Here is a 27065-nt window from a genome sequence, read left to right as displayed (position 1 = left end):
CCCAAACCGCTCGAGTGAAGCTGTGTTTTCATCACTGTTATCCATTGCGTGCATCTGGCACAGTGGTGGGAGGACACAGAGGTTTAATTTCACTTACACCTCCAGGTCCTAATCCTAGGTTGCAAATTCAGAACCCACTTTGATGGATCACCGTTTGCCTACCACGATGTTAAGTTAAACAACAGTCTCATTCTATGCTATAATTACTGCAAACAATTTCATTGTCTGAGCAGCGCGTTGCAGCATTATGTGTTAGCTGATGCTGCTTCTGTCACTGTTCATCACATGAATATTCTTTTTACCTGCTGTGTCTGCGTGTGCTTGAAAGAACTCTGGCATTTCTAATGGCATAATTTCCTAGGAAGAACTGAAAAGCAGCACAGCATGATCTGCATTATTTATGTGCTCAGTCCTACAAATGGCAAGGAAAATACTCTAGATTTCCTGGAAATAAATATATTCATTACACTAGAATCTTGTGCATAACAGACTGTGTGTCTGAAAGAATTTAATTAGTACTTAGAAAGTATCTTCATTTTGCTAGATTGGTAAGAAAAAAAATCACCACTGTCTAGACATATCTAATTCAAAGACAAAGGATTCCTTACTCATTCAAAAATATCCCATGTTGACAGAAATATGCCCTACTGATGCTGCTAATCAGTAGAAAATTCTTAGCATTTTTACAGCTTGAAAAAAGCTGCAGATCTAGCCAATTGGGAAAACTAATGACAGAAAACATAAAATATTTTGTAACATCAATTACGGCTAAAGGAAAATGACTTACACCGTAGATCAGCAGAATATTTTGTAACCACGCTTCATTTAAGACTACGATTCCTGCACATGGTTTGGGAATTGATTTGCCAAGAAGGAATATGTAAGTTAAGGAATATGCAAGTGGCAGCTCTGTAATTGCGGCGTTCTTATACTTCAGTGGTAGGTGCAGAATTCACAAAGAGGGGAGCAGGAACAACCTCCCTGACAAATCCCCTGACCTCGCTGAGTTTTCCAGACCATACTGGAATCAACACAGAACAACCTGATTTGGGATTAAGCCATAACATCATGTGTTTTGTTCAGTCCAGACCTAAAAAGACTAGGAAAGCCTCTTTCTAAAGCTCTCATTTGCTTTCCCACATTCTTTATTGCTATGCGCAGACTACAGTTTTTGACCCCGCTCAATAGTCAGACTCCAGGGAATCGACTATTTCTGCCTTCTGACACACTGCTTTTATCTGATGAGGTCACTATTTTCTGCTTTATACAATAGCAGAGATATTACTTTCAAGCAAGTCATCACTGTGATTTTATCAGCTTGTCTTTAAAAACCTGCTTTTGCGAGTCCTTCTGTCCTGATGTAATTGCCATCTTAAAAATTAAAGAGTCTGAGAAGATGAATAAATTTAAACAGGGGCTGTGACCAGGGAAAAAGTAACAAGGAAAAAAGCAAGAGGCAGACTCAGATTTCAGTCCGGTGTCAGACCAAAGCCTTCAACCTGGTCCTTCCAAAAATCCAGAATCATCCAGCTGTTTTGTTTGCTCCCTTGTTCTCTTCCTTCCCTTTCCCACCATAACAAAATTCTCTCCTTGCCCCCGAATAAAGAAACCACTGGATGCTAAACCATGATATTGGAATGATCCTATTTTCATTCTGATAAGGAACAGGGACATCTTTGAGGTGCAGAATTACAGGGGGAAAACACTACCCAGACGCAGGTCACGTTCCTCATCCTCGGCTTACTATAGCTCTCACCCAGGAAAGCACTACTTGCTTGCACAGTGGTTAAATTAAATCTCCCTCAACATGGAGGTGTTATCCTTGTTCAGCCTACACCGTTCCAGCCAAATAATGCTCTGCTAATGATGTCGGCAGTTAGATGACAAATCAGGCTATTTAAATTGCTCCCGCACATATATCCTTTGCAAGTAGGGTATCCAGGTAACCATTCCAACGTGCCTCCTGGGTGGGAGGGAGAAAGCCAGGGCTAATTTCTCCAGCTAGGTGGAAAATTAATCCTGAAGCGATTTGTCTGGTTTGTTATGGTCAATTTGAGGAAAATCAATTTTAAAATGATTATTTCAGAATGTATTTCAAAATGTGTAGTTATGCAAGAAAGGACAAAATAATTGTCCTTCAGAAATACAGTAATGGTTGGGTTTATTTCTGGAAATAATTAAAAACATTCTAAGGCCTTCATCAGAAAGGTTCTCTGTACTTGAAAATATATTAGCACTACCATGCTTCAGATGCCAGCGAAAAAAAATAAGAGCAGAATTTTGGGGGGCAGCTGCCAATCACCTTTTCTTAGGTTTACTGCTAACTGAAATAACAAATACTGTTTTCTCTGTTTTCCTTTCTCCCTAAAACAAGTTCAGCCATTTTAATATCTGGTCAAGGAAACGTTATTTGTGACCAACTAAAACTACTATTGCGTTCTACTACCACTCCACTGGGAGATGCTTCATGTGGCCCTTGGACCCCTTGGAAGGTTTCAGACACCCTTTGGAAACATTGGGGTGGAGGCAATGGATCCTGGGCCTTCTTGCTGCTCAGGCACTGATGTGGGTTGATCCAGATTTTCGCAAGGGGTATTTTTTGATGATCGAGAGGGCACACAGCACAAGACACTGTCCCTGGCTGCTGGCAGCCTGCGGAGGTGTTTGGTGCTGCGTCCTGCAGCGCCAGCACTGGAAATACTCCCCCTCTGATGCTGTTGGTGTCTTTGCTCTCATTTGTGATGCAGACAATTTGCAGATATTCACCAGATCGATTAAACAGGAAAATCAAACAGTTTCTGATACGCCTTTCCTTGAAAATAATTTTGGAAACATGGACTCATTTGCTTCTCTTCTAAATAGAGGTAATATTTTCCAGCACTCCCTGGGGATTCATTTAACCAGAAGCTAAGCCAGATGCAGAAGTGTCTGCAAAGGTTTTAGTTCTTTTCATTAAAAAAAACTGCTGAAAGCCAGAGATGAGGTATTACTGGGTTTTAAAGCACTGTTGGCCTTTTGATTACCCTTAAAAATCACATCAGATCACAGAGAAAATACAGCATATGACCAGCCAGAGAAGGTCACATTGAAAAAGAATACAGGTGGTCTCATTTTTTAACAGCTACCGTAATAGCAGCACAAATCTTCCAGCCACCAAAGAGCCTCTCCAGGTCTGGCAATTGCCACATATAATATCTGATGAACTCCGATGTCTCACTGCTCAAGGATAAAATCCCAGCAGGCAAGGGCTGAAGGAACAGCTACACAGTCAGAGGGAAAAAATCACGCATTATTACAGCAGCCACTTATTTTATTCACCAGAATTAAAACCTCTTCACAGATAAAAGTGAGGATTTTTTTTTCATCCCACAAAGCAATTTTAGATTTCTAAAGAATCATTCAAAAGCAATTAAAACCCTGCTCCTGTTGATGGATTTGTATTCCTTGCTCACAGCGATGTCAGGCTTTGAAATTCAGGGCTGTTGAGTGTAATTCTTTGGGGCTTTGGAGTCATTGCTGAGTGCTAGAAAATACCTTCTGTAAGTTCACAGATATTAAATGTCTTTGGTAACACCAAGATAGTTTGAAGGCCTGTAGCTATTAAAATCTAAAAGATATTGCAAGAAAGAATTGGTGCAATACCATGCAATTAAATACATTGCAATTTCACCCATTTATTGAGTGAATTTTTAGTGGAAGATAGAGAAGAGAGAGAGAATCCAATAATATAATAACAGTCCTGTTAGATAGGAGGGACCTTAGAAACTGTGCTTTTGCATCAGGAGGGATAGATTCACGCGTGAAGGGACAAAGGCAAAACAAAAGCCTTCGCAAACAAGCAAACAAACAATCCAAAAATACTACACAAATCTACACAAAACTGCTTCACAGCCATTATCCAAGTAAAGGACTGTGTTACTAAAGCCAAACAGCGAGCCTGCAGTACTGGTGCACATTTTGGCTTCCTTCTGTTTTTTTACAGAGAAAATTCCTGTTAAAAACATAATTCAGATGTCAGCCAGGTGAGGCAGTTTCCTTCAGAAGATGTAAAATGGCAGGATTAATTTGAAATGGCATGGGAGGGATGCGTCATGATATGCCACACTTGGTAAAAGGAACACATAATTTTTGGTCTTAGGCATTTCCTGCAATGTAGGCACCATTTTTATCCTTGAGAAGGTCTTTCCCTGCCAAACAGTGCAGTACTTAATAGCAAAAGGGTAGGGTCAACTAGGTCGGGCACAAAGCCTCGCAAAACGTCGACTAGACACCGATACAGGTGATTAGGGCTATTGGCTTATCAAACTACTGACGTCTTATCAAGACTGGCATCATCCCAAGAATTCACGAAGACTCTGTTACTTGTGGATAAGCAGGACACTTTCTTTTCTGAGGCCACATACAGTTTACAGACTCTCTGGATTGTTGCTCCTTGAAAGGCCACCAATGCAGACAGAGTAAGTTAAATAAAGCTATAATCATGCTGTTGCCTGACAGAGGAGCTTGTTAGAGGCCACTGGGCAGAAGTGTGAGAACACACAGGCTGGCTCAAAACCCAGGAGAAATTAGAGCAGAATAAGGTCTTCAGGAACATCAACCTGAGGCCAAGTGAGATCGGCAGCAGCAGAATTCGTCACTTCCACTACTGGTTCGGGTGTACCTGCATTCAGCAGTTGAACACAATTTGGGCTATAAGAGCAGAGAGGAGGCAATCATACCATAGCTATATTGGAGAGAAAAAAGGGTGTTTCCTCCCTAACTTTGGGCTGAAATCTTTTGTAGGAAGCCTGGCCTTAAAGGAGGTGTGTGACTATCCATAAGCAGCTTGGTTTTACACAGACCCCGTATCGTTCACACAAAGCTACATCCTATAGACCTGCAGCGAAGTGATATTGAAAGGCAAGATCAGCTTTTTTTGGACGTTCCTCTTCCTCTAAAGTCAGAGTAACAGAGAAGTAGAAGCTTGTTCATTATTCCTGCCTTTTTATGAGCTTCTTCAGCCCAGAGGCCCACGGGTTGGGGAGTACAGCACAACAGCAGACTCGCACGTTCAAAGAAATGACAGAATCCAGGCTGGCAAGGAGTTTCTCCCTTCAGATTAAGGGGTTAATTAATAATAGTTAATTAATGATCTGTCAATCAGCCTGACATGCCTGCCTGTGTGAGAGAAGCTGCCCCCCTCGTGGGTAGCAGCATTAAAGTCTTCCCTGAAGTTATGCTTTAAAGAAAGCCCTGGTGACTATTCTCTGTGAAGCCCCAAAGAGGATGTTTTAATCCTTTTATCTCACTATCCAGGAGCCTTGGGGCAAGCATCTGACTCTCACAGAAAGGCAGAAATTGCCGTTGTCCTCAAGGGACTTTGTGGAGGGCACGGGGTGGCGGTGGGGGCTGGCTGTCACCCACACACTGTGCATCCAAACAGGCAGCTCTGGTGAAACCCATCCCAGAAACAATCTTCTCAGTGACAGTGGTACAAAGCGAGGGGGCACAAATGCTGAAGAAAGAGGAAAAGAAGGAAATAAAGAAGGAAAAAAAAATAGGAAACTTATTTCCAAGGGAGTACAGCACAGCACCCCTGCCCCAGCTCAGCCGCCACATCCTGACGTGCTCAGCACTGCCTTGTGGAGACCTTCGCTCTCTCCCCATTCCCTCAATGTAGGAGTAGGCTCCAGCTGCAGCTGGGAATTGAGGGACACTTCATGCCCAAGAATAATAAAATGTTTTCCCTGTATAGACTCGAGGAATTAAGAACCACGCTCAAACCTCTCTTTCCTTTAGGCTGCTTAAATCAAAACAGCCTCAACATGTCTCGTTTCCAGCCTCTGGGAAGTGTTTCTGCATCAGCGCCGCTGCGGATGTGCAGTGCATGGTGATGCCACCTCTACCGTCACATACCCAGGCCCCAGCTGGGCACCCATGGCTAGGTTGGTTCCTCCTGGGATCGCTCCGAGACGGATGATCGCTTGGAGAGCCGCTCTCCCTCGCCCAGCTGGCTGAGCCGCGACAGTCTCCTGGCTGCCGGGACATTCGTGTCCATCTGCGTGGATGGCACCGTGCCTGCTCACCAGTCATCGGATCATTTCACGGGTGCCAAAAGAGCCTGGCTCTGAAGAGGTGGCCTGGATACGCTGCAAAGAGCAGCTCTTCCACATGGCTCTCTGGCCAGCGCCGGAGCGGGAGCTTCCTGCTTCCCTCTTGTATCTGGCACCAGGAAACTGGAAAATTATGACAGGGGCAGGGGGATCCAACCAAACATCCCCCAGCCAGGATGGGGGGCCTTTCTGGAGCCCATGGCCAGCGCACCGGGCCCCGGGAACCGCTGCCAAGGGCTCTCCATGGGGGACAGCGCGCACCGTCACGGCATCCCACAAAGAGCTTGTCGGAGAAGCGCTTATGAGCTGTAACTCCAAGGCAGCTCTGGGAACGGGATAATTAGGCAGGCAATGAGGAAACAGGCGCTTCCCTCCTTGGAGCCCCTGCTGCCTCTGCCTCCCTGTCTGAGCCCCCAGGAACCAGATTTTCCGCCTAATAAAACCCTAAAGAACCAGATGCGAAAAGGGGCTTGTTCGGAAACCTGGGGAAGATTATCATGTCACAGAAGTCCCGAGAGGCAAAAAACCACAAGGGAAGTAAAAAAAAAAAAAAAAATCCAGGTTGAAACTCCCTCCTACTATATCACAAGACAGAATCAAACAAAATACAAGTGAGCTGTGCTGAAAATGAAAGAAAAGGTCCTCATTATTGCCAGATTTTCCCCTGATTCTATAGATTAATTTAACATCTTCGTTCCTTTTGATGTTTTATGCCAGCATATCAAAGCAGTTTATGATCGATACACAGACTGTGCATCTCTGAGGTCTGTGTGCGGTATCTTGCCTAACTAGTGCAGATTTCCATGCACCGCTGCGCTGTCGCTCGTCCTTGGCCCAGCAACTATGCCTGCAGTAAGAATCCAGATCACTGGTTAGCAGCCCATGCAGAAGGGGCTTCAAAGCTCTAACAGGATCATTTTGACTATGATTCTGCCACTCTGACCTGTGTCTGCCCTAAGTGCCCTTCTCAGGTATTTTATTATCCGTTCCAGCTAATCCTACACTTCTAGCGGCTCCTGTTTACAACAGTTTGGCTGTCCTGCTAACTCTCCAGCTCCCACACGTTCACAGGCACAATTTCCTCTGGCTTTCTGCTGCTTCTTCCCATGCAAATGAGTCTTCCAGGCTTTCTCACTCTTATTTACCCACATGCAGAATGCCATGGCAAAGTGGAAAATCACTAGTTAAAAAAAAAAGGAAGAGAAGTACCAATGCTATTGCATTGCAAAGTTGGCTGCCAAGTACAGTGCAATGCGGGCAGAAACACGGCTCTGGTACAGATCATTTCCTCTCCCTGAGTTTCCATCTCTTGAGCCTATTTCAAGGATTATAAATTGTAGTAAAATGGAGACAAATCCCTAGGAAATATTTCTAGGTAGCAGGTATCTGCATATCCCCCTGAAAACATTTTGGCCACGCTTTTTTTGCTTAGATTTGCTAAGGGCGTCCTACTTCACCTCTATACCAATGAGTTCCCAGCACGCCAAGCCCTGCTCCTGAGCAGTAAATTACAGGTTATGTCTTTTATGCCAGTTCTTCCCCTGAAAACATTCGTTGCTTTTCTGTACTGCTGAGGTAGTATGGGATGTGTTATAGAAGAACGCTGGGAGCTAAATGGGGATGTGGGATTAAAAGACTAATCGAGCGAACTGCATTTCTTAAAATGAAGAAATAGCATGCTTAAAATTAGATGCTGGAGATGTTTCTTCCCTGATATCCAATGGTAACAGGTAAAAACAAGGAAATCAGCAGCTCCAGGAACAGGCTGTTAAAGGAGAGGCAAACACCAGCATGTCATTGTTTCCACAGGCTAATTAGCTGGCTTCTATAAACACCTATGACAGAAGAAGGTTAATCAATAGCTTCATAAAGCCAAAGACATGCCACAATGGTAAAAACCTACTGCCCACAGAGGTTCTGTCTAGGCAGGCACTGGGGAGCAGGTACCAGCAGTAGGTCCCTCTAGGTCTTCCTGCACCTTTGGGCTACCTGGGTTTTGCAGGCTCTGCAGGGTGCTGAGGTTGTCCTTGCACATCCTTGCAGAGCCTGAGGACAAATTACTTCCCACCTAAATGGGATGCTGTCCCTATTTAGGATAGTGTTCAGATCTCATGTGCATTAAATATCCAGCATCCAGCTTAGTCCAGATTTATTCTCAATGTAGAGCGAATTTGAAACTGCCTATCAGCCTCACCCAGATAAATATTTCAGCTGAGATTTTGTAGGCAAGGATTTGAGCATGCCCTTAAAACAAGCAAAATCTCATGCATAAGGTCCACAGAATACCTAATTATTCATTGTCACTTCCAGAGGCAAGGAAAACATTTCTTCTTCATGCTCTAATGAGACCGCACTCCCCTCTATTTCAGAACAAACCTAAGTAAGCTGAATGCTGTCATTCCTAGCTTTAGCCTTTCCTACCAGCTTATTCAACCGAATGTCTCCAGCTATTGCACACCTTGCACAGGACTAGATTTCTTCAGCAAAAAGTACAGTAAAATTGCTTAAGCTGAGTGACAAAACAGTGTGGTTGTGTTTGTACTTTGGCCGGGGATTGCAGTAGGGCTTTATGCAACTCATTCTGGTGTGCTGAAGTGCTAATCCGTGCAGGCTTCTAGAATAGCAGCTACTGTATGCATATCTCACTTCTGCTGCTGTTCAGAAAGAAAAAAAAAAAGAAAATTGCAATTTGATTTAATTGCTATGTTGACTTATAACAGTATGTTTATACTGGATGCCTGCCAGCCGAAATGCAACAGGTTTGCAAAATGTATTTCCTCAAAACAGCATGATGTGCAATGTAATAAGGAAACCAATCTTCCCATGGCCCGGATTCTGAAGTTCATTTAAACACCTTTGAATAGGAAGTAATGCTACTGAAGTTGGAAGAATTACTCCAGTCTAATTGATATGCTAATCAGGCCTGGAGGCTGCATTTTGCAGGTACAACAGTCACACTGCAACTTCAGAAATGGAACATAACTGGAGGAAATGAAGGCGATTAACAGTTGTTTGTATGACGGGGGTTGTTTGTCCTAATTAATATCACTATCAAAAGATGCATTATTTGTTGAGAAATCCCTAAAGGAAATCAAAGAGAAATTTAAAGAGTGTTGCTAATCCATTGTCCCTATAAGTACGACATCTAGAAGCTAGTAAGAAGCAACACTTTGTCAATCAAAACAAAAATATTATCTTCCCCATGACCTCAGTTGCTAGACTTCAGTCCCGCTTGCTGTGCCTTTGTTTCGAGCTAAAAGATATGTTATAGGAACTTCACAGAAGCTAAAAGGTGAATATGCTTCTTTTATATATTAAAGCACTAGCCTTGTGCTCCACAGGGACAACCACCTTCTTCTGTAGGTGTCCCTGGGGTGGGTTGGGCCTTCGAGGGCTGCAAGGCAATGCGAGATTTGCCTCTGGGGCAGAAGTGTCCACTGTTAATATTGTTAATTACCACACAGGTCTCTAGCACAATGTTAATTACCACAACAGGTCTCTACACAATGCCCTTCTATAAAGACAAAGTCCAAGAGACAAAGCTCTTTGGTTAAACTGTTAAACTGCAACAAATAATTAACTGTAAAAGTACAGGATATCAATGAGTAGCATTATTTCTACAGCAGTGTGTTGGATACGGATAGCAGGGACAAAAGCTGCAGACTTTGCTTGCAGTGTTTGAGCAATTTGGGAGCGGGATGTCATGAGACAATCACTGGTGATTCAAGGATACTGCATTTTGTGACCCCAAAAGTCTCTTCTGGCCTGAAATCACCCTGACACCAATGGGTTCTTTATCTCAGTGTAACTGCAAGCTTCAGCTGCTGAAAGAAATTGCCACGTGGCTCTTATCAGTAGTGTATTGCGACTTGTAAAAATAGAATGAGAAAAGAAAAAGGATGGTAAAAATATCAGCTGCAAAATCTTAAGTCTGGAACAGAACCGGCTTTTATCTCAGTTTAAGTCAGAAGGGAGTTCATTGGATGCAATAGCATTGCTTTGAATAAAATAAATAAACCTCAAAGATTTTATAATGAATATCCTTTCCACACATTTCTACAAAGCAGCCCATGTAACTGCAAATGAGAGAGATCATTCTTAAACACATACTATTGGGTACACAACCCATACAGCAAGATATCATTTTCTATTCAATTCTATTTGGCTTTTGCGTAAGGAACTGTAAAAATCTCTGTGAAAATCCTGGCACTAGGGCAGGCAATAGGAAGCCTCACACTGATGCTGCCAGAGCAGAATCTCACCCTTCAAGAATAAAGCCTTTGGAGGAAAGAAAAAAAAAAAAAAAAAAGTGTGTTGGTTTTATTGCTGAGCCAGCTATTTAACTTTACCAGCTAGCAGAAACAAAGGAAGGACAAAATTATAAAGCAGAAAGCAGAAAGTACATATTCGTTTTGGACAAATAAACCAAAGCCCTTTGAAATTTGTGACTCTACACCATCTCTATCTGATAAGTCATACAGAAAGCCATGGCTGGAGATGTAAATAATTGTGTAAATTTTTTTTTTTATGCTCCACAATACAAATACAGTTAGACACACTAATAATGGGAAAAGGGAAGGTTGCTATTTTTTCATGTCCCATATGGCAATAATTTTGTATGATTGAACTGTTATGAGCTAAATAAAACTACACATTAGCTGTAAGATACATTGCAAATACATTGAATCTTCCCTGGAGTTTTAGCAAATACTTGCTTTTTCTATGATGCATTTGGAATTAGCAATGGAATCTGTACTGGGCCACAGGGTTTATAAATAGACTTGGCTTCCTCTTTAATACTTTATGGGCACTTATTCCAGAAATGAAGATGCAGAGCCACAGATAAATAAAATAATTGCAGCTGATCAGGCTTTATTTACCACTATCACATTTCCCTGACTGCTAAGCTTCCCTTCTCTGGTTTGTTCCACTACCCCGACTCAATGACTAGATGAAGAGCTGTCAGTTAATGTTAACAGAACACAAAAGGTGCCAGGAGTAGATTCCACTTTCCCCACCTCCAAACACTGTCTGGTCTGAAGGAGCCTTTCTAGAGCCAGCTTTTTTGCTGCATTAATCAGCATGAACCTAGGAACTTGTAGAACCACAAAGGCAGCCAAAATAGTTCTGCAGAGTTCAAAACAACTTGCCAGCGAGGTTATTTTGCTGTGACTTTCCTAGAGAAATCACTGCTGAAGTTCAGGAGAACTCCAATTTTCTTGCAGACAACTGCATGGGTCCAGGAAGCATTCCCATGGTCTCTCCTACCTGCAGCAGTCCCGCTTGGATGGGTAGCAGTTCAGTTTGGAAGATACCACTTATAGCTACGGACAGCACAAGCAGTTTTCACATCGTTCACATGAGAAAGCTGGCTGTAAGAAGAGGGCTATCAGCTCGGGAGAGAGAAAAGCTTAACTCCTGCTGCTGGGAAAAGGCATCCCACTTCTGTTCAGTCCTTCGCACAGCTCCAGAACTGAGGTCTTGCTGGTTTTAGACTCTTACGGTGTGCATTGCTAGCCATGGAGCTGATAAACTGCTCACAACATGTAGAAATGCACAGGACACATCGTGCGGACACACACGAAGTCCTGTGGCTCTAATAGCCTTTTTTTTCTTCTTTTCTGTTCTAGGCTTATTTGCATATCAAGAAATCCTGCTGAAAACTGCTCTAAAAGCTTCATGCACAGCAGTCCATAAGCAGGTGAAAGAGGTCAGTGGGACCAGATGCCAAAGGAGCTAGGAAGATTTACAGCAGCAGAGCAGCTGGTTTCCTTATCACTGTTATCAGAATGAAGACAAATGCTTGCAAACACTCCTATTTGAAATCAGCAACATGTTCAGCAACGCTCAGCACAAATGCAGCAGTGTTGCCACTGTAAGGTGCAGTGCCTGGGAGCACAGCTGCAGAAGGCTGTAATGCTTCTTTTTCCAGATGTGCGTTTCATGCAAAGATCAGTGAGAAAAATAGGATGCTGCTGCCCTTGGAATCAAGCAGAAGGAAAGATTAAGACATCATCATTTTCTGCTGTTGTTCTGGTGGACGGTAGTAATTGCTTCTGTATAGGAAAGTGGCTCTACATCTATTGTCATCCATCATCTTGCCAAGGCTGCACGTAGTATAGTAGAAAAGGCAAACTTTTGATTTGACCTCATTAGTATTCCCCGAATTACAATGTCATACAATGATAAAGACTGAAAATATCTGCATCTCCATAAACGGAAAATAAACAATTCATACCCTATGCAAAAATCCAACACCATGCTATCACCATTCTACCTAAGGTTTAAAGGCATCTAATATTGTCAGGTCCTTTGTTCCTGTGTGGGACAGGATGCAGTTAGGAATTGAGCTTAAATGCATCAAACTTGCATCTGTATTTGTCTGAGGTCAGTCTACAGTAAAATCTATAGTAAAACAGGGAGTTTATGTTCAACCTCCAGCCAGCAGCTTACTCCCTGAGCCATGCTACAGCTATAACACAGTGCCAAAGCATATTCCAAACCAGTCATTCTCAGCTACTTTAGTCTTTTATGGACCATCCTAAAGGAAATTAACTGAACTTCCCTACAGTGGAAACAAAAGAAGGAAATGAATTTATTATTTCAGTGGTACCCCTGACACAGATATTGAGTAGCTTCATTAAACATTTTGTAGCCCCAAGCGACTTTGCTAAACCCTCTATAACAAGTGAAGAATCATTTGCCTTATTACAACACAAATACACAGGTCAGGATTCAGAACTCATTTACATTTGCTTTATACCTAAATAACTTCACCATTCTCAGTGGTTCTTGTCAGAATTATACACCTGCAAATCAAGGCTGTATCTTCCTAGTCCTTCCCTTTGGCTCTAGTTTCATGACCTTGCAGTACCCCTCCCAGATAAAATCATTTTCATAACTTCAGCATAGTCACGGCCAAGCGACTAATACAACCCTTTAACATAAACAATAATAAATCAATGGATTAAATTATAGTTTATCAGACAAATAATATTTAGGTCTTTCCAAGGCTATTCTGACCCATCTCTCGTGTCTGGTCATACTCCAAAAAGAGAACCCACATTGTATAATGCTCAGGAGTGCAAAATAAGTTTCCATAAAAAAAGAGAAAAGCTGAAAAATCTATAATTATGATGGAAGATTTCACCTCTGAGGAAACTATAATGTACATGGTGCCTTCTTTGTAACTGCTCCAAAAACCAGTCTAGCAGGACATTTCTGCACACTCCTGAGGCTCTCCATTAGCAGCAAGCCACAAGAATAGGTGCCCTAACCTTGAGAGATACCAGCAGCAAACTTTTAACACCTTTCAAAATTCCACAGGCTATTCCACCACAAATCCACATTTAGAAAACATTCAGAAAATGTTTAGAAAACATTTCTTACTTACTTCATGGGTTTAAACAGTGCTTGTCCATAATTCTGGAATGTCATGATCAGCTTCAGCTGCGTGCCTCCTGATTTCATTGCTGTGGGGAAAAAATGAGGCCATTTAACATACTACATATGGGTCTACTTACATTCAGATTTCTGGGCATGAAAAACTGTCTTTTGCTCTTTATTTGTCTCATCACTGTGGTGTCTGAGCAGCAAGTTCCTAACTGGATGACAAATTATTTAGTGGGGGCAGCATGTGGGGCAGGGCTCTGAGCTACTACCCATGACTAGACAGGGATTGTGTCTTTGCCTTTTCCAATAGACCTTTCAATGGTCTTTTCCATTGTCCCCCATTACGAGCTCCACAAACATCCTAAGTGCACAACATAAATAAGAATAGATTGTTAAAGACTTGTTTTCTTTGTCTGCAGTCTTTTTTGAACTTCTTATTAACAACAGACAGACTTTGGAAAAGGAGATGGGGGCTCAGAAGACAATTGAGGCCAGGAGGTGCAATTTGGTGCACAGCAAACATCTGCTTAATTGAAAGTATGACCAGATACTCTAGTGATTCCAGATCTCTGCCATCATTTTAATAGTTGCTGCTGAGCCATAAATACATGCAAATTCATCTCTGCTCACAATGGATATGCATTGAACACTACCCATTAACTTCAGGAGATGCCAAATAGGTTCCTACATCGGGGCAGAACCACGCAAAGGATAGTAGACTTTTTTGGGAGTACAGAAATGATAAGCAGAGGCAGCAGGGATGGTAGTCCACATTGTGCACTGAGGGCTAGCTCTGCTCGAGCTTTAAACGCTCTCACTTCCCCAACAACAGCAAACAGGAATTTAAGATCAACTTTTACTCATAGCAATTTGTACATTTTGGATAATATTATGTTAAAAGTCAGATTATAGTGTTTTCAGAGGTTTTTTTTATTTGACCTTCTAAAACACATTTTACTTGATGATAAGGTTATTTAAGAAAGGTAAATATATATATATGGGCAAACCAGCTGCTTTTTTATCATCTTATTCAAAACCCCTCAGAATAAATAAAAAGTCCTGATCTTTAATTCATGTCAGCATTTGGAGTGGCTGACCATGGCGTTTGTACCAGTGTGGGTGAGTCAGTCTTTTAGAAATGCTTCCTCCAAATAATCAGATAATCAATGTTTTGCTGCTTTGCTCTTCTGACAAAACCTGTGCAGAACTACATGAATGTCAAGTTACCTTTGGGTTTACCCTCCTCCTACCTATCTACTTTCAACATTTTCTGTCTTCAACCAGCGCCACTACCTGCACATCCTTTTAATTACTCCTCTCTGTGCCTTCCTACTGATAGGTCACCAGCTCTCTTTGAGCACTTGTAATCTATATTTTTGGAACAAAATGCTATGCAAATCTAGTTAGTTTAATTATACTTCATCTAGAGTAAAATCCTTCCTGCCTGGCCGTTTTGCTGACCCCTATGTTCTCTTGCATTACCAGTTTATCCCAAAGGAACAAATAAATAATTAGAAATTAAGAGATGTTAAATAACTTGCACTGAACAGGTAGAGCAGAAGCACATGGATTTCATCTATTAAATTCCCCCTCTTATGAATATTGGGTCTGGTGATCTGCAGTTATGGGAACAAAGGGCAGGATTGCATCCTTTCCAACACAGAGCTCTCCTTAGGATCACTGACCTTAGCATAGCTGCTCACATGAACTGAAGATCCAACCTTTCTTCTCTAAAATGTACATAAATTGCACATTTACATTCAATACCCAGGAGCTTAGGGCTTAGACCTCTGTTCCCTGAAACACATAAATCCATAGCAGACACGCTGTTGGCCCATCAGATAGAAAAGGACTAGACCCTGCTTGGGGGCATGATCGGGCAGCCAAGGCTTTGGGAAACCACCATAAAGCAGAAGAGGAGAGAAGAGGAAGCTCCACCGTGCCCTTTTCCAAGCACAGAATTTTGGATGCATTATGTTTAATTCGTTTCTCAGCAAATTGAAGCCACTCGCCAGATAATGATTTTGTTAGCAGCCCGCTCAACAATGAGCGTGTCATCACCAGGAAGGGAAATGTATGCAGGGGATTAACGATTCAGAATAATTCTTCAGAATAATTCTTTCCCGCGACACAAAGGCCTGGTTTCCTGTCAGAAAGAATTGAGCTGAAGGAAGACAAAAGCACCTCCCCTGGTCTATTTGGATCCATCCTATTGTATTGCCTTAATTGGTTGCAAGAGTAGCCTCCGCTGAACACAAGCACTGTTGGCATGTGGCGCCCATGCCACTGCCGCGTGCAAACGCCGGGCCTCCCCGGAACAGAGTATTTGTGGGAATGGCATTTGTGGGAATGGCCTCACGTTGTGCCGAGCTGCAGAGCAGCCCCAAGCATTGTGGGGCAACAGCGTGCAGGAGATCCGTGCTGGCCTCCCACATGCCATATGCATAGATACCACCAGGTTAGCCAAACACCAGAGAGACAACACCGGAGAAGAACAGGTCTCATGGCCACGTGAAGATGAATATCTCGGACTGCTAGGTCAGATAACATTCCTTGTCCCTTAGTGCTCCATCTGCATCCCCACTTTCTGCTGCGCCTCAGCTGAACTTTTCTCTCTGACCATCACAGCCAATTGGTAAGAGCCCAGCCATGCTCCAGGAGACTTGTTTCCACCTGGAGGTGCCCTTGCCCCTTTGCCTACTGCCCATATGGAAGTTTCTGGAGATTTAGAATCAGATTAGCAGATATGGTCTTCAGAGAAGCTGGGGGACAACGAGCCACTGCAACCTGCCATGTCTCTGAGCAGCAGGTCCAGACATTTTAAAGAATATCTGAGAGGTTTTTTCCGACTCCAGGGAGTATTTCTAATCATATTCCAAATTCAGCTTTTTATTTAATGTTTCTGAATATATAGTAACATTGCAGGTCACAAGTATCTCTGGAAAAGACTACACAAACAGGTACCTCAAGTCAGCTCTCCTACAGCTCTTGGGGTACCAATAAAACCATTACTTTTTTTCTCAGGTAGCTCAAACACTCTCATTTCCTCCAGAAGGGGATGGAAGGGAATGCAGCATTAACCTTTTCTGTTAACCAAGTGTAAGAGCTTTAGGGTGTGACCATAAATCTTCCTAACTCTAGGAGGTTTTGTCAAAAATTCACTGAAATTTACCTTTGTTTGAGTGTTTGTGGAATTAGGGCCTTGTAAAAAAAAACAGTGAATTCAGTGAGACTCCTCCTCCTCTTTTTTTCTGGTGGACTTTGGATCAAACCTTAAAAAATCCCCTTTCTTATCACATCGATGAGCCTCCAGTCATGACCACATGTCCTGCTTCCTCATCTTGTCCTCTCCTAATCGTTCCCGAAACTACATTAGTACAAGACCTGGCCCACAGACACCATGCAACATAAAAAACATGGACTACCCATCACCTCTCGGGCATCTTAGTTTAATTGAATGCCATTGGGGTTTATCCCCAAAGGATTGGGGATTTGAATGGATCTGGCTTTCCATCACCATCAAGACCGTCTGCTCTTCCAGTGAAGAGTGAAGGTCACAGTGGCACCTTTGAACCTTTTATGGTCAGATAAACAAACACATTTTTTAAATGTATTTATGCAGTGCTAACACCTGAGAAGTAGGAGCCAGTCAAAGCTGGGGATGCAGTAACATCTGAAATAGATGAAGTTCAGATCCATCTTGGATTCCTGCTTACAGATCAAGCTTACATCCAGCATAAACATGGTGTCTGGCTTTTAAGAGTATTACTCTGCCCCAGGCTGGAGACATGGCCCCACACAAGCTAGGAAGGACATATTTCTACACAAATTCAAGCCTTCATTGTTTCTTAACTTATTCTTGCTCATCCAGTTCTGCTAACTTATTTTTAAAGGCCTTTCTTGGTTTAGTCAAGATAAGGAAAGACTTCTCTTTTGCTAGGAGGGAAAAGATGTGTAGAACTATTCAAAGGTTTTGTTACACATTTCAGGCCTACTTCTTTCATCTGGAACTGCACATTTAATCAGTCTGTTGACTCTTGATAAATTCACTGTTTTCTTATGTAATAAATCAATGGTGCTACATTTCATCATTTTTTTCACATATTCCCAACAGCATTTTTTCCCTTCCTTCAGATGAGATTTTTAAATTTCCTGTAGCAACAGAATTTAGGTTCGATATTCAGCATCTTGCCTTATTCATTTTTTCTTGCTTTTTTCATTTCTCAATTTAAGTAGAGTTCACCCTAGCTAATTACAGCATTTATTCACTGCATGAGTAATTTTGTGTGCTGGTTTTCTAATTATTGCCTGCACCAACTGAAGGCATTGCTGCTTTCAGAAATGAACGGAGCCAGGTAATGTTTCCAAACCTTTCCAACTGAGGAATTAAAGGAATCAAAAAGATAGAATCCTTCCAGATGCAGCAATCACACAGACCTATCCCGCTCACATGGAACCCCACAGCCCAGCTTCCCTGGACAGCAGTGTGAGCCAGGTCAGGACCACACTTTCTAAGCTGGTGTCTCCATGCCATGTTTGCTGTCACACTGCTGACAGTGCTGCTACAATTACACATGGGCATTTTGGAAGTAGGCAAGGAAATAGCTAACTGTGGTTACTTTTACATGCCATAAACAGCCAGGAAAGGCAAAAGAAGCATGTGATTGCCTGTGACCTTTTTGTCTTTTTTTCCTGAAAATAGGGTTGCACAGTGGAAAGCAGTCCTCCCTAGGCTCCCATTTATGTCAGGAGGAAATCTGCACTGAATTAAATCAGATTAAGAGCTACCCCGTTACTTTGAACCATATGAATAGGAAATATATATATATCGATGCAGGGTGAAAAATACATCCTTAGCTTAAAAGCTCTCCTTAACCCTGTCCTTTTCAAGGCCAGCTCTAGGTGTCACTGTGGGAGCTGAATGTGACGCTTCTTCCCATCTGTGGATTTGTTCCACTTAAACTTTAACATCAAGAAAATGTCACCTTGGTGTTCCCTGCTCTTGGGAATTGCTTCTGTCACCATTTTCATTTTAAAATAACACCACACGTTACAGAGCCATGCCAGTGGTTTTGATAGATGGTGCAGGATCAAGCTGGTCACCGCTCACCTCCGTAAATAATGCGAGTTGAGCAGAGAAATTACAGTGTGGCTAAGAAAGCTGTTTAGCTGCACATTGATGTAATTACTGGAGGTATCAAACCCTTGCATATCAAATCAGCTAATTCTATTAGAGACAAACCCAATTTAAACACTGAGAAAAGACCGGGTAGAGCAACATCCCATTTCATCTAATGCATGTAAGCCTATATTTTTAATTATCCTGTCTGTAAAAGGAAGCCTGAAGACAGGACAGTATGAAGATTTCCATTTATTTTACATTTGTAGCCTGGTGTCTCTGCAGATGCCTTAAAAAAAGCAGAGCAAAAGGCAAAGCAGCAAAAATTGACCACAAGAAAAAAAAAACAACAGGCAAATTGGAAAATATGCAGGAATATGACAAAGAATGTAACAACCCTATAAACATCTTTTGGTCAAATACCTACCTACATTAACGAGCATGCATGCCTTGCAACCCCTGCTGTGACTGCAGTAAGCTGAAAAATGGCAGGCATGACTTTAAAATGTATTTTTTTTAAACAAGTGAAGAATTTGCAACATGAAATAAAGCATGCTGCACTTTTTAATAATGTTTAGTAATGGTTAATAATAAAAGTATATCAATGACATACTCCTCACTTTACAACCTGTCTGAAACTCCCTCTTCACTGAGGCGGGCTGCGCGCGCTACTACCAAAATTCAGATCCTGTCGTTTTTGCATGGGCAAAACTCCCTTTCAGTCGCTACAAGCCCAGCTTTGCAGAGCTGAGATTAATGTCTGGCACCCATCACCTGCTCATCTGCGCAGCAGCTGCGCTCCTCTGCGAAGGACCAGGACGATGCTACGGGGCTAGGACTGAACCACGGACAGAAACGCCGGCTCTATATTTTGGTGCTAGGCTCTAGGAGGCCCTAACCTGACTCTGCAAAGCCTTTTTCAGACATTAAAGCAAGATGGCCCTGTAGGAACCAGCTTACAGCATCATCCATGTCCCCATACGAGGTGGTTGCCCTTCTGCCACGCGGGTCCCAAAGCTCCCTCCAGACCGTCACTACTGAAAGCCTCCCGAGCCAGCGATGGGACACACCAGGTGAATCCATGGCCCCGGGGGGCAACGCTTCCCCTTGCGTCAAGAGGGTCAGGGCTTTGCTCCTATTCTTCATTACAACAATTTTGCTCCTGGCTGACCCGAAGCAGAGGGAGAGGTTATGCAGTATGTATCAAATCTCATCCAAAGAAAGGGGAAAAATATTGGTGAGAATATGTGAGAAACCTGATAAAACGGCATGGTATGGGCAAAGAGGTGAGGAAAGGGAAGCCTGTGTCAAGGATCAGTGTCCCCAGGAAGGGTGTCATTATTGCCACAGCACCACGTCCCACCTGAACCCCAACAGTTCCCTGGGCTTAGCCTTCAAACCTGAGCTCCTTGACCAGCCATCCCAATGCAGCGCTCTGGGTACGGAAAACCGGCCTCCAGTGAATAACCAGCCTCTTTCTGTCCTCTTGTATAAGTGTCCACCCCATCTTTGAATCTTGGCACTGCCTTTTCCTGACCAGCTACATCAATCCCCGCTTTCTGCCCCTGGATGGTGCTTATTCCTAGGCCTGCCCGGCAGCCAGCGTGACTCACGTGGTGCAAAATGTCAACCTGGGGCCCACTCGGGCTATTCTCGTATGGGCCATTTCCTGCTGAAGCCACGGGGACTTTTTCCCTTGCAGGGCTGAAGCCCTGGTGACCTCATCCGGAGGTGGCAACACACACACAGCTAAATCCGAGGAGACACCGGCTGTCACGGACCAGCTCCAGAGCAGAGCTCCCAGCTCCAGCGCTTCCTCCTCGCAGCCGTTCCCGCAGGGCTGCCGCGTTGCCTCCACTCTCCTGCCTATGAAACGCTGCCAGGCAGGCGCTTCTAGAGAATGATCAGATAATAATGCAAAGCTACCTCTGGCAAGATGCTACCTGCTTTTGTCTGTCTTTTTTTATATTGCTCTATTTTTTTTAAAATAATCAAACAGGGCACTTTCAATCTGACCGTGACTGTAAGACTGCTGAAATGAATGGGTTTTGCCTTGCTGGCAGACTTTTCCATTATGCAGGTAATGCAGAGCCGGCAATATCTCTTTTAGGGAGACGCTTTTATATTTAACACCAAAAATAAGTGCAGGCAGGAAGCAATGTTCTAGGCACATCGGAGGGAAGCCATGCAAAAGGTTCATTAATATAAAAACAGCAAGGAGATCCTGATCAAGTAAAGAATCATAAAAACGATACATAGCCAAACATACCAACATGATACACAGCTAAACATACCAACACTGGTTATCTTTTGGGAGACCAGGTCTTGTAGCAAAGCCTCAATTGCAGGATTATGTCTGGAATACAGCTCATACCGATTAATGCCAATGTGAAATTTTAACCAGTTTGGGTAGGAGTCTATGGAGGTTTCTCCAGTTGGCAAAAATTCTTCATTATCTTCATTTTGCCTACCATAAAAAAAAAATCCAAAATGAGTAGAAAGAAATATTTTTACAATTTATAACAGGCATCAAGAAACAGGGCTTCAAAACGTGACAAGGCAGAAGTCTCACAGTCGCTCCCTGTGCCAGCCCACAGCCCACGGGCCAGGAGCTGCCTCCAAGGCAGCGGGATTTTCACCTCCACGCTTCATGCCTGATTTAAAGCCCATGAAAGTCAGGAGCCAAACTCCGAGTGACATCACCGAGAGGGAGAGGAGGCCCTTATATAGTAGAAACGCAGAGCTCCACGTTTTATATTGTGTTTAGATTATATTAGGTTGAAACTTCTTTCCCTAGCTTGACAGAAATGAAAGCATCCTCCTGGACTTCTGGTTAACACTGAGCTGGCTCTGGACATGGACGTGGCAGCTGTAATTTGACTTGCTCTCCCTCCTCCCGTACTTACACACAGTTGCAGAGAATGGGAAGAAACCAGATCGCTTTGAACTAGTTGCTAAAGAATAACTGTGAGTGGTGTTTCCCCTTCCTAAGCAACCAGCTACTGCTACAGGAGAGAACTGTTTAAATTACTGTTAACTCCTACATCTCAAGTTAGTTCTGCAAACTTTGGGCATGATCACTAATGAAATCACTAATGCTCAAGCGCAGCCACATTGTGGCCATCTGAAAATTGGGCTCCTAACCCCTTTGATCCACTATCAGGCATCTGAAGCCAGGAGCCCACTGTGCGTTTAGCCATCTCCAAACGTTCATATGATTGTGACATTTATTTTTCCCTTTTCCTCAGAGAAACTGGGGTTTTCTCAGGTTATTTCACATCACAGTGAGTTTTAATCATTAGCTCTAAAGGGCCTGGACAATTCGTAAACTCCTGTGGTAGAAACCAGGAATATTTATGCTCTGTTTCCTTAGGCTCAGATGGTGCCGGTTGCTCTGCCGCTTGCAGGGCTGTTGTGCGGTACACTGCAGCTGTTTAAACATTACAATGTCACTGTGTTTGAAAGAGGGTGCTGTTGTATTAGACAAGCCTTTTGATTTTTCAGTCATTGAAATTTCCAAGCATTTCTTCCGAGCCAAGAAGGCAAACGATTCACAGCGACAACAAGCTGCTTTGAAAGTTAGCTGGAAGCAGAGCTCTTAGGACATGGGGACATTTAGGATGAAAACAGGTACCACGAATGAGATCCTTAAGGTGGATATACCTGCTGGGATGAATGACTGCCTCAATGGCATTAGCCCCTGGCATTAGCCCTGCTTTGGGGAAAAGTTGGACTCATTGCTCACTGCTTGGCCTCTTCACCTCGTTGTTGGACACTGGGAGCCTGCACTAGGGGAAAGATTGCTGTGCGTTCGCTCTCCTTCTTGCACTGCTTTTCTCTTAGCATCTGCACCCGCTACAGCTGGAGAAGAGATACTGGGGCACATGGTCCCTCCGGACAGGCGCTCCAGCTTCCTGACGTTCCTGCATTTTATTCTTCATTTCCTTTGCAGGAAAGCAACCAATATGCCCAATTCCTCTTTTTTTTTTTTTTTTTCTTACCACTCCCGGTGACACCACAGTTATATCTGCCCACCCGGCGGCTCGTTCGCGGCCGGGCCCCTCTCCCTTCCCGGGCACGGGGCAGACCCCGCGCACGGCGCCGCCGCGGGCACTCACCACTCGCTCTGCTCGGCCGCCTTGGCGTTGAACCTGATGTCGCTGTTGACATTGAAGAGCACGTCGGCGTCGCCGAGCGGCGGCAGCGCGGCGCGGTACAGCGGGTGCTGGAAGAGCGCGGCGAGCGGCGCGGCGGCGGCGGCGGGCGGCGGGCGCGGGGCCCCGGGGCCGATGAGCCGCCGCGCCCGCCCCGTCGCGCCGCCGCCGGCCCCGCCGCCGCCCGCTCCGCCGCCCGCCGCCCGCTCCGCCGCCTCCCGCGACTGCGACGAGAGGTTGGAGGCCGGCTCGGCGCTGAAGTCCTGCAGGATGCGCAGCGTGTGCTTGCCCGGCCAGCGCGGGGCGGCGCGGGGCGGCGCGGCGGCGGGCGGCGGGCACGAGCAGCCGGGCCGGCCCTCGCCCCCCCGCCGCTCCAGCCGCGGCAGCAGGTCGATCATGATGTGCATGGTGCAGGCGACGAGGAACACCATGAGGATGAGCACGCGGAACTTGCGCACCAGCAGCATTTTCATGGTCGGTGGGAGGTGGTGGTGGTGGCGGGGGGTGGCTCCGAAATCAGCGGCGAGAGGCGGCGGGGAGCGCGGCGGCGGCGGCGGCCGGGGGGCGGCCGCTCCCCCCCGCGCCTCGGGCGGCCTCCGGGCGGGTCGCGAAGCGAGCGATCAAGTCAATAAAGTTACCTCCATAGGCGCCGGGGGACAAGCGGGCTGCAAACAATAGCTCCTCGTTTCTCAGTATCATCAAGAACTTAGGGGGGGCGGGGGGAAGGAAAAACAAAACAGAACAAAAAAGCAGGGAAAAAAAAGAACGAAAAAAGGTGGGGGAAAAAAAAAAAACCCACCGGACTGAGGCTTTAAAATCAATAGGAAAACAAAGCCAGCGGCATTGCCGTATATAAAGCCATCTGTTCACGATTTCTCTCTCTTTTTATTACGGGGATCACGACAAATAGGGAAAACTGGTTCTTGACGAGAAACCAGCGTCTAACACTAATGTTGATTAAATAATAACAATAAAAATATGGAGGGGGGAAGAAAAATATTAGTAAAACCTGTACGGAAAGGCGGCAGAAGAAAAAAAAATCATCCACAATATTTGGCTGTGCTGGAAACGCTGGCTCCTCTCCTCTGCCTGTGACCAGTGATGCAGCAGAAGCGTCTCCCGCTCGCTCCTTCTCCTCTCCGAGACTCTTTAAGAACATTGGCTGGAAAATTATTTTCTTAGAGCGGTTCCAGTTTCTTCATCCATCGCGTCCAGCGCTGGGGAGAGATTAATACGTTCAGCTGAGCTCGAGGCGCTGCGGCTGCTGTATCCGAGCTGGGCTTTGGCTTTGGCTTGGGCTGATTTGTTTTTTTGGCCGCAAAACTGTCTGATGGCACAACTGCAACATAAAGGTTAAATATGGCACAGGGAAAGGAAAAAAAGAAAAAAACGCGGAGGGGGAGAGGAAGAGATTAGAGAAAAGAAACTAATAGAAATCAGCAGAGGTTCCTTTTAGCAAAGAGGTCCCGTCTTTGATCTCTGCTGGGTCTAACAGATCTGCCGTGGAGAGAGAGAGAAAGGAAAGGGAGGGGGGAGAAGGGGAAGGGGGGAGAGCTCTTTGGCAGGTGCAGAGTGAAAACCTCTTTCAGCTACACTGAATGCTGGGGACTGGTTGGACTAGTAGCTCTGCAGCTCCAGCTTCCAGTGGGTGTGTTAAATATTATGAGCAAGCCATGATTCCAGCCTTCCAGACGTCACAGCTAGGAGATTGGCTAAATAAACGCTACAGTGATAGTAACAGGAAAACCTCAACCAAAAGCGGGTGTTTTTTTTTTTTTTATTTCCCCTCCTCTCCTCCCTTCTTCCCTCCCCCCTTCCCATCCTACTGCAGCTCCAACTGGGGCAAGGAGAGGGCGTCTGTTCCACAAAGGTTTGCAAAATAAAAAAATAAAACCCAAGTGGTAGCGGCGCGGGGAGGGGAAGGAAGGGAAGCGGGGGGTGGAATCTGCGCTAATAGCATTGCACAGTATTAGTGCGGTCTGTCCGGCGGGCTCGGCGCGGCGATTCTGCGCTGTCATCGTCTGGCTCGCACACCGAATCGCTGCCCGGGCCCGTTACCCCCAGCCCCTCTCCAGAGCAAGGTCAACGCGGAAAACCGCCGCCTCCTTCCTCCTGAGGAGCAGTCTTCTATTTATTTATTTATTTATTTATATTTTAAATCTGAGCTCCTGTGGGCTGTGATAAGCCTTAAATGCTCTGCAGGGTAATCCCGGTAGCCAGCCAGGCGGCTCGGTGGCCACATTAGCCTAATAGCAAGGGGGACTCGGAGGGGCCAGGGTCCGTGCAGCTCTGGGGGCTCCTCAAAGGCTCTCAGGGGTTGTCTCAGCTTTACAGGGGCACAGGGGAATGGCCAAGTCACTGCAGTGGCTCCAGAGTCCTGGTCTCTGGCTGGGGAAGGGGGGTGCTTGGGGCATTGGTTTTCTCTTTGGGATCAGGGCTCCCCTTTGCTTTCTGCTCCTCAGCAGGGCTCGGAGAGGTGCTGAGCAGCACCACAGGGGCAAGAGGACAGGGAATGGCCTTCCACCCACCCCCGCCACCTTGGCACGCCATGGTCTTACAGCTAATTGTGCTGGTTCGTTTTTCCATGGGTTAAGCAACATGAAAGCCCTGATTCCCCCCAGGGCTCTTTCTAGCACTATTTCCTCACCAGGCGTCTTTTACCCTGCCCGAATCACATCTGTGCACTCTCTAGCCTTGCTGTGTTTTGCACAAGGGAATTTCCTGCTTTTCCAGGGGGGAAAAAAAAGACGCTGTGAAACTAAAGGTCTTACAGGCCATGATCCTACTGACTGCCTTGTGTTGCTGAGCCCTTGTGGGGGAACAAAACACCTGCTTGCTGTCCTGAAGGACTCTTTTCCAGATCACTCTGTGGATAAAGCACTTTAATTCCCACAGAAGACATTGTGTCACCCTAGCACCTTTGCATATTGATATGCTTCATAAGAAGACAGTTTGCAAGTTTGCAGCTTTTTTTTTTTTTTTTTTTTTTTTTTTTTTTTTTTTTTTTCTGCTTAGCTTCCAGGGGGTTTTTTTAAGTGGGGTCAGCTGGGCTGGATTATCAATCAAGCCCAAGGAGACAAAAGGAGGCAGGTGGAAGCTGAGACCTAAGGATTGGGAGCATGGAGGAGAGAGGGGTCTCCAGGAGTGGTGAGTGGAGTATTGCAGGGGTGTAATAAAGCTTGGGTCTGTAAGGGGTAGCAGTATTTGTTGTGCTTTGGAAGGAAGCATTTGGGCTGGGGTTTGTTCTGTACTGAGTGCTGTTTCCTGTGGGTGGGCTGTATTCCCTTCCCTTTGCTACTGATTTTCTAAGAGGTCTAAGTTGCTTGTTGCTCTTTGTGGGGTACATGATCCCCTTCAGTATGGCACAACAGGGCTTATAGGGTGCTTGCTGTAACTCCAGGCATGTGCTTTATAGTGCTGTTTTAGTCATAGGTCCAGTTCTTCATTTTTCCTATGTACCTTTTGCTGCTTGTTCAATGTGCTTGTGCTCTCATGTGAAATCCCTGTGTTTGAGTGCAAGTGGGACAGTGCCAAGGCTGCCCTCACCATGTGGGCTATAGGCACTGAGCTGAGCTCCTGGATGTGAGGGTCATTGCAGGAGCTGGGAGAGGAGCTGCAGCAGACAGTGTGGGGAAGAAGTCAAAGATTATTTACTTTTTTTTTTTCTTAAGCATGAGTTGCTTGAATATATCTGCTATTTTGCAACAAGGAAGCACTGAATCAGGCATGTTGTAACTCTGTGTGAGTTGTGGGATGGAGGTAGGATCAACTTTGCTCTTTAGTTTCACTAAGCTATAAAATTACATTTATTTGCTTATATCATATTTCAATATCGTGAATAGGCATTAGTGTATTTTAAAAATACTTTTTTGTCTTCATCAGTGCATGCTTAGGTGAATATTGTTTATTTGAGTAATGGTTGCTTCCTCTTGATTACGTATATTTTTCAGGTGATTTTTTTTTAATATTATTTCATGAGCTTCTTGTTTCTTGAGCCTTTTGAGTGTTACAGATCCATCTGGAGATAGGAGGCTGGTTGGTGGTTCATCTAATGTGTTCCCTCAGACTTGGTGTGTAGGCAAATTTTGCCAGAATCAAAATTCCTTGGAGAGGTTTTTTAATTCTTCGTGCTTTTTCCCTCACATTTTTTTCTTCAGATATAGAAGGATTCTAAGTCTCACTCTTGCAAGGTTATACTTACTACTCCAGGGGAACTTCTTGACACTGTAACTAGCATCTATATGCTAGGCAAGTTGAGGTGTTGAATAGCAAATGCCTGCAGCTGATGAATCTCTAGTGGACACCTGT

General features: G+C 44.6%; 1 protein-coding gene across 1 annotated transcript in view; it reads right to left on the bottom strand.

Moving 5' to 3' along the window:
* Positions 1-23237, bottom strand: part of FAM20C (FAM20C golgi associated secretory pathway kinase) — a 52867-nt gene extending 29630 nt beyond the window's left edge. Inside the window, exons 1-3 of the mRNA XM_010221858.2 lie at positions 22722-23237; positions 20898-21070; positions 13486-13564 (exon numbers count right to left, since the gene is read on the bottom strand). Of these exons, the coding sequence (XP_010220160.2) occupies positions 13486-13564; positions 20898-21070; positions 22722-23230 (761 nt within the window). The 5' untranslated portion in view covers positions 23231-23237. The remainder of the gene's footprint in view (positions 1-13485; positions 13565-20897; positions 21071-22721) is intronic.
* Positions 23238-27065: the final 3828 nt, after the last annotated feature.

The sequence above is a fragment of the Tinamus guttatus genome, unplaced genomic scaffold (genome assembly GCF_059628265.1).
Source record: "Tinamus guttatus ecotype Peru unplaced genomic scaffold, ASM5962826v1 Tinamus_guttatus_pri_ptg000330l, whole genome shotgun sequence".
Lineage (NCBI taxonomy): Eukaryota > Metazoa > Chordata > Aves > Tinamiformes > Tinamidae > Tinamus > Tinamus guttatus.
The sequence above is the reverse complement of the archived record's forward strand: the minus strand, read 5'-3'. Positions and strand labels throughout refer to the sequence as shown.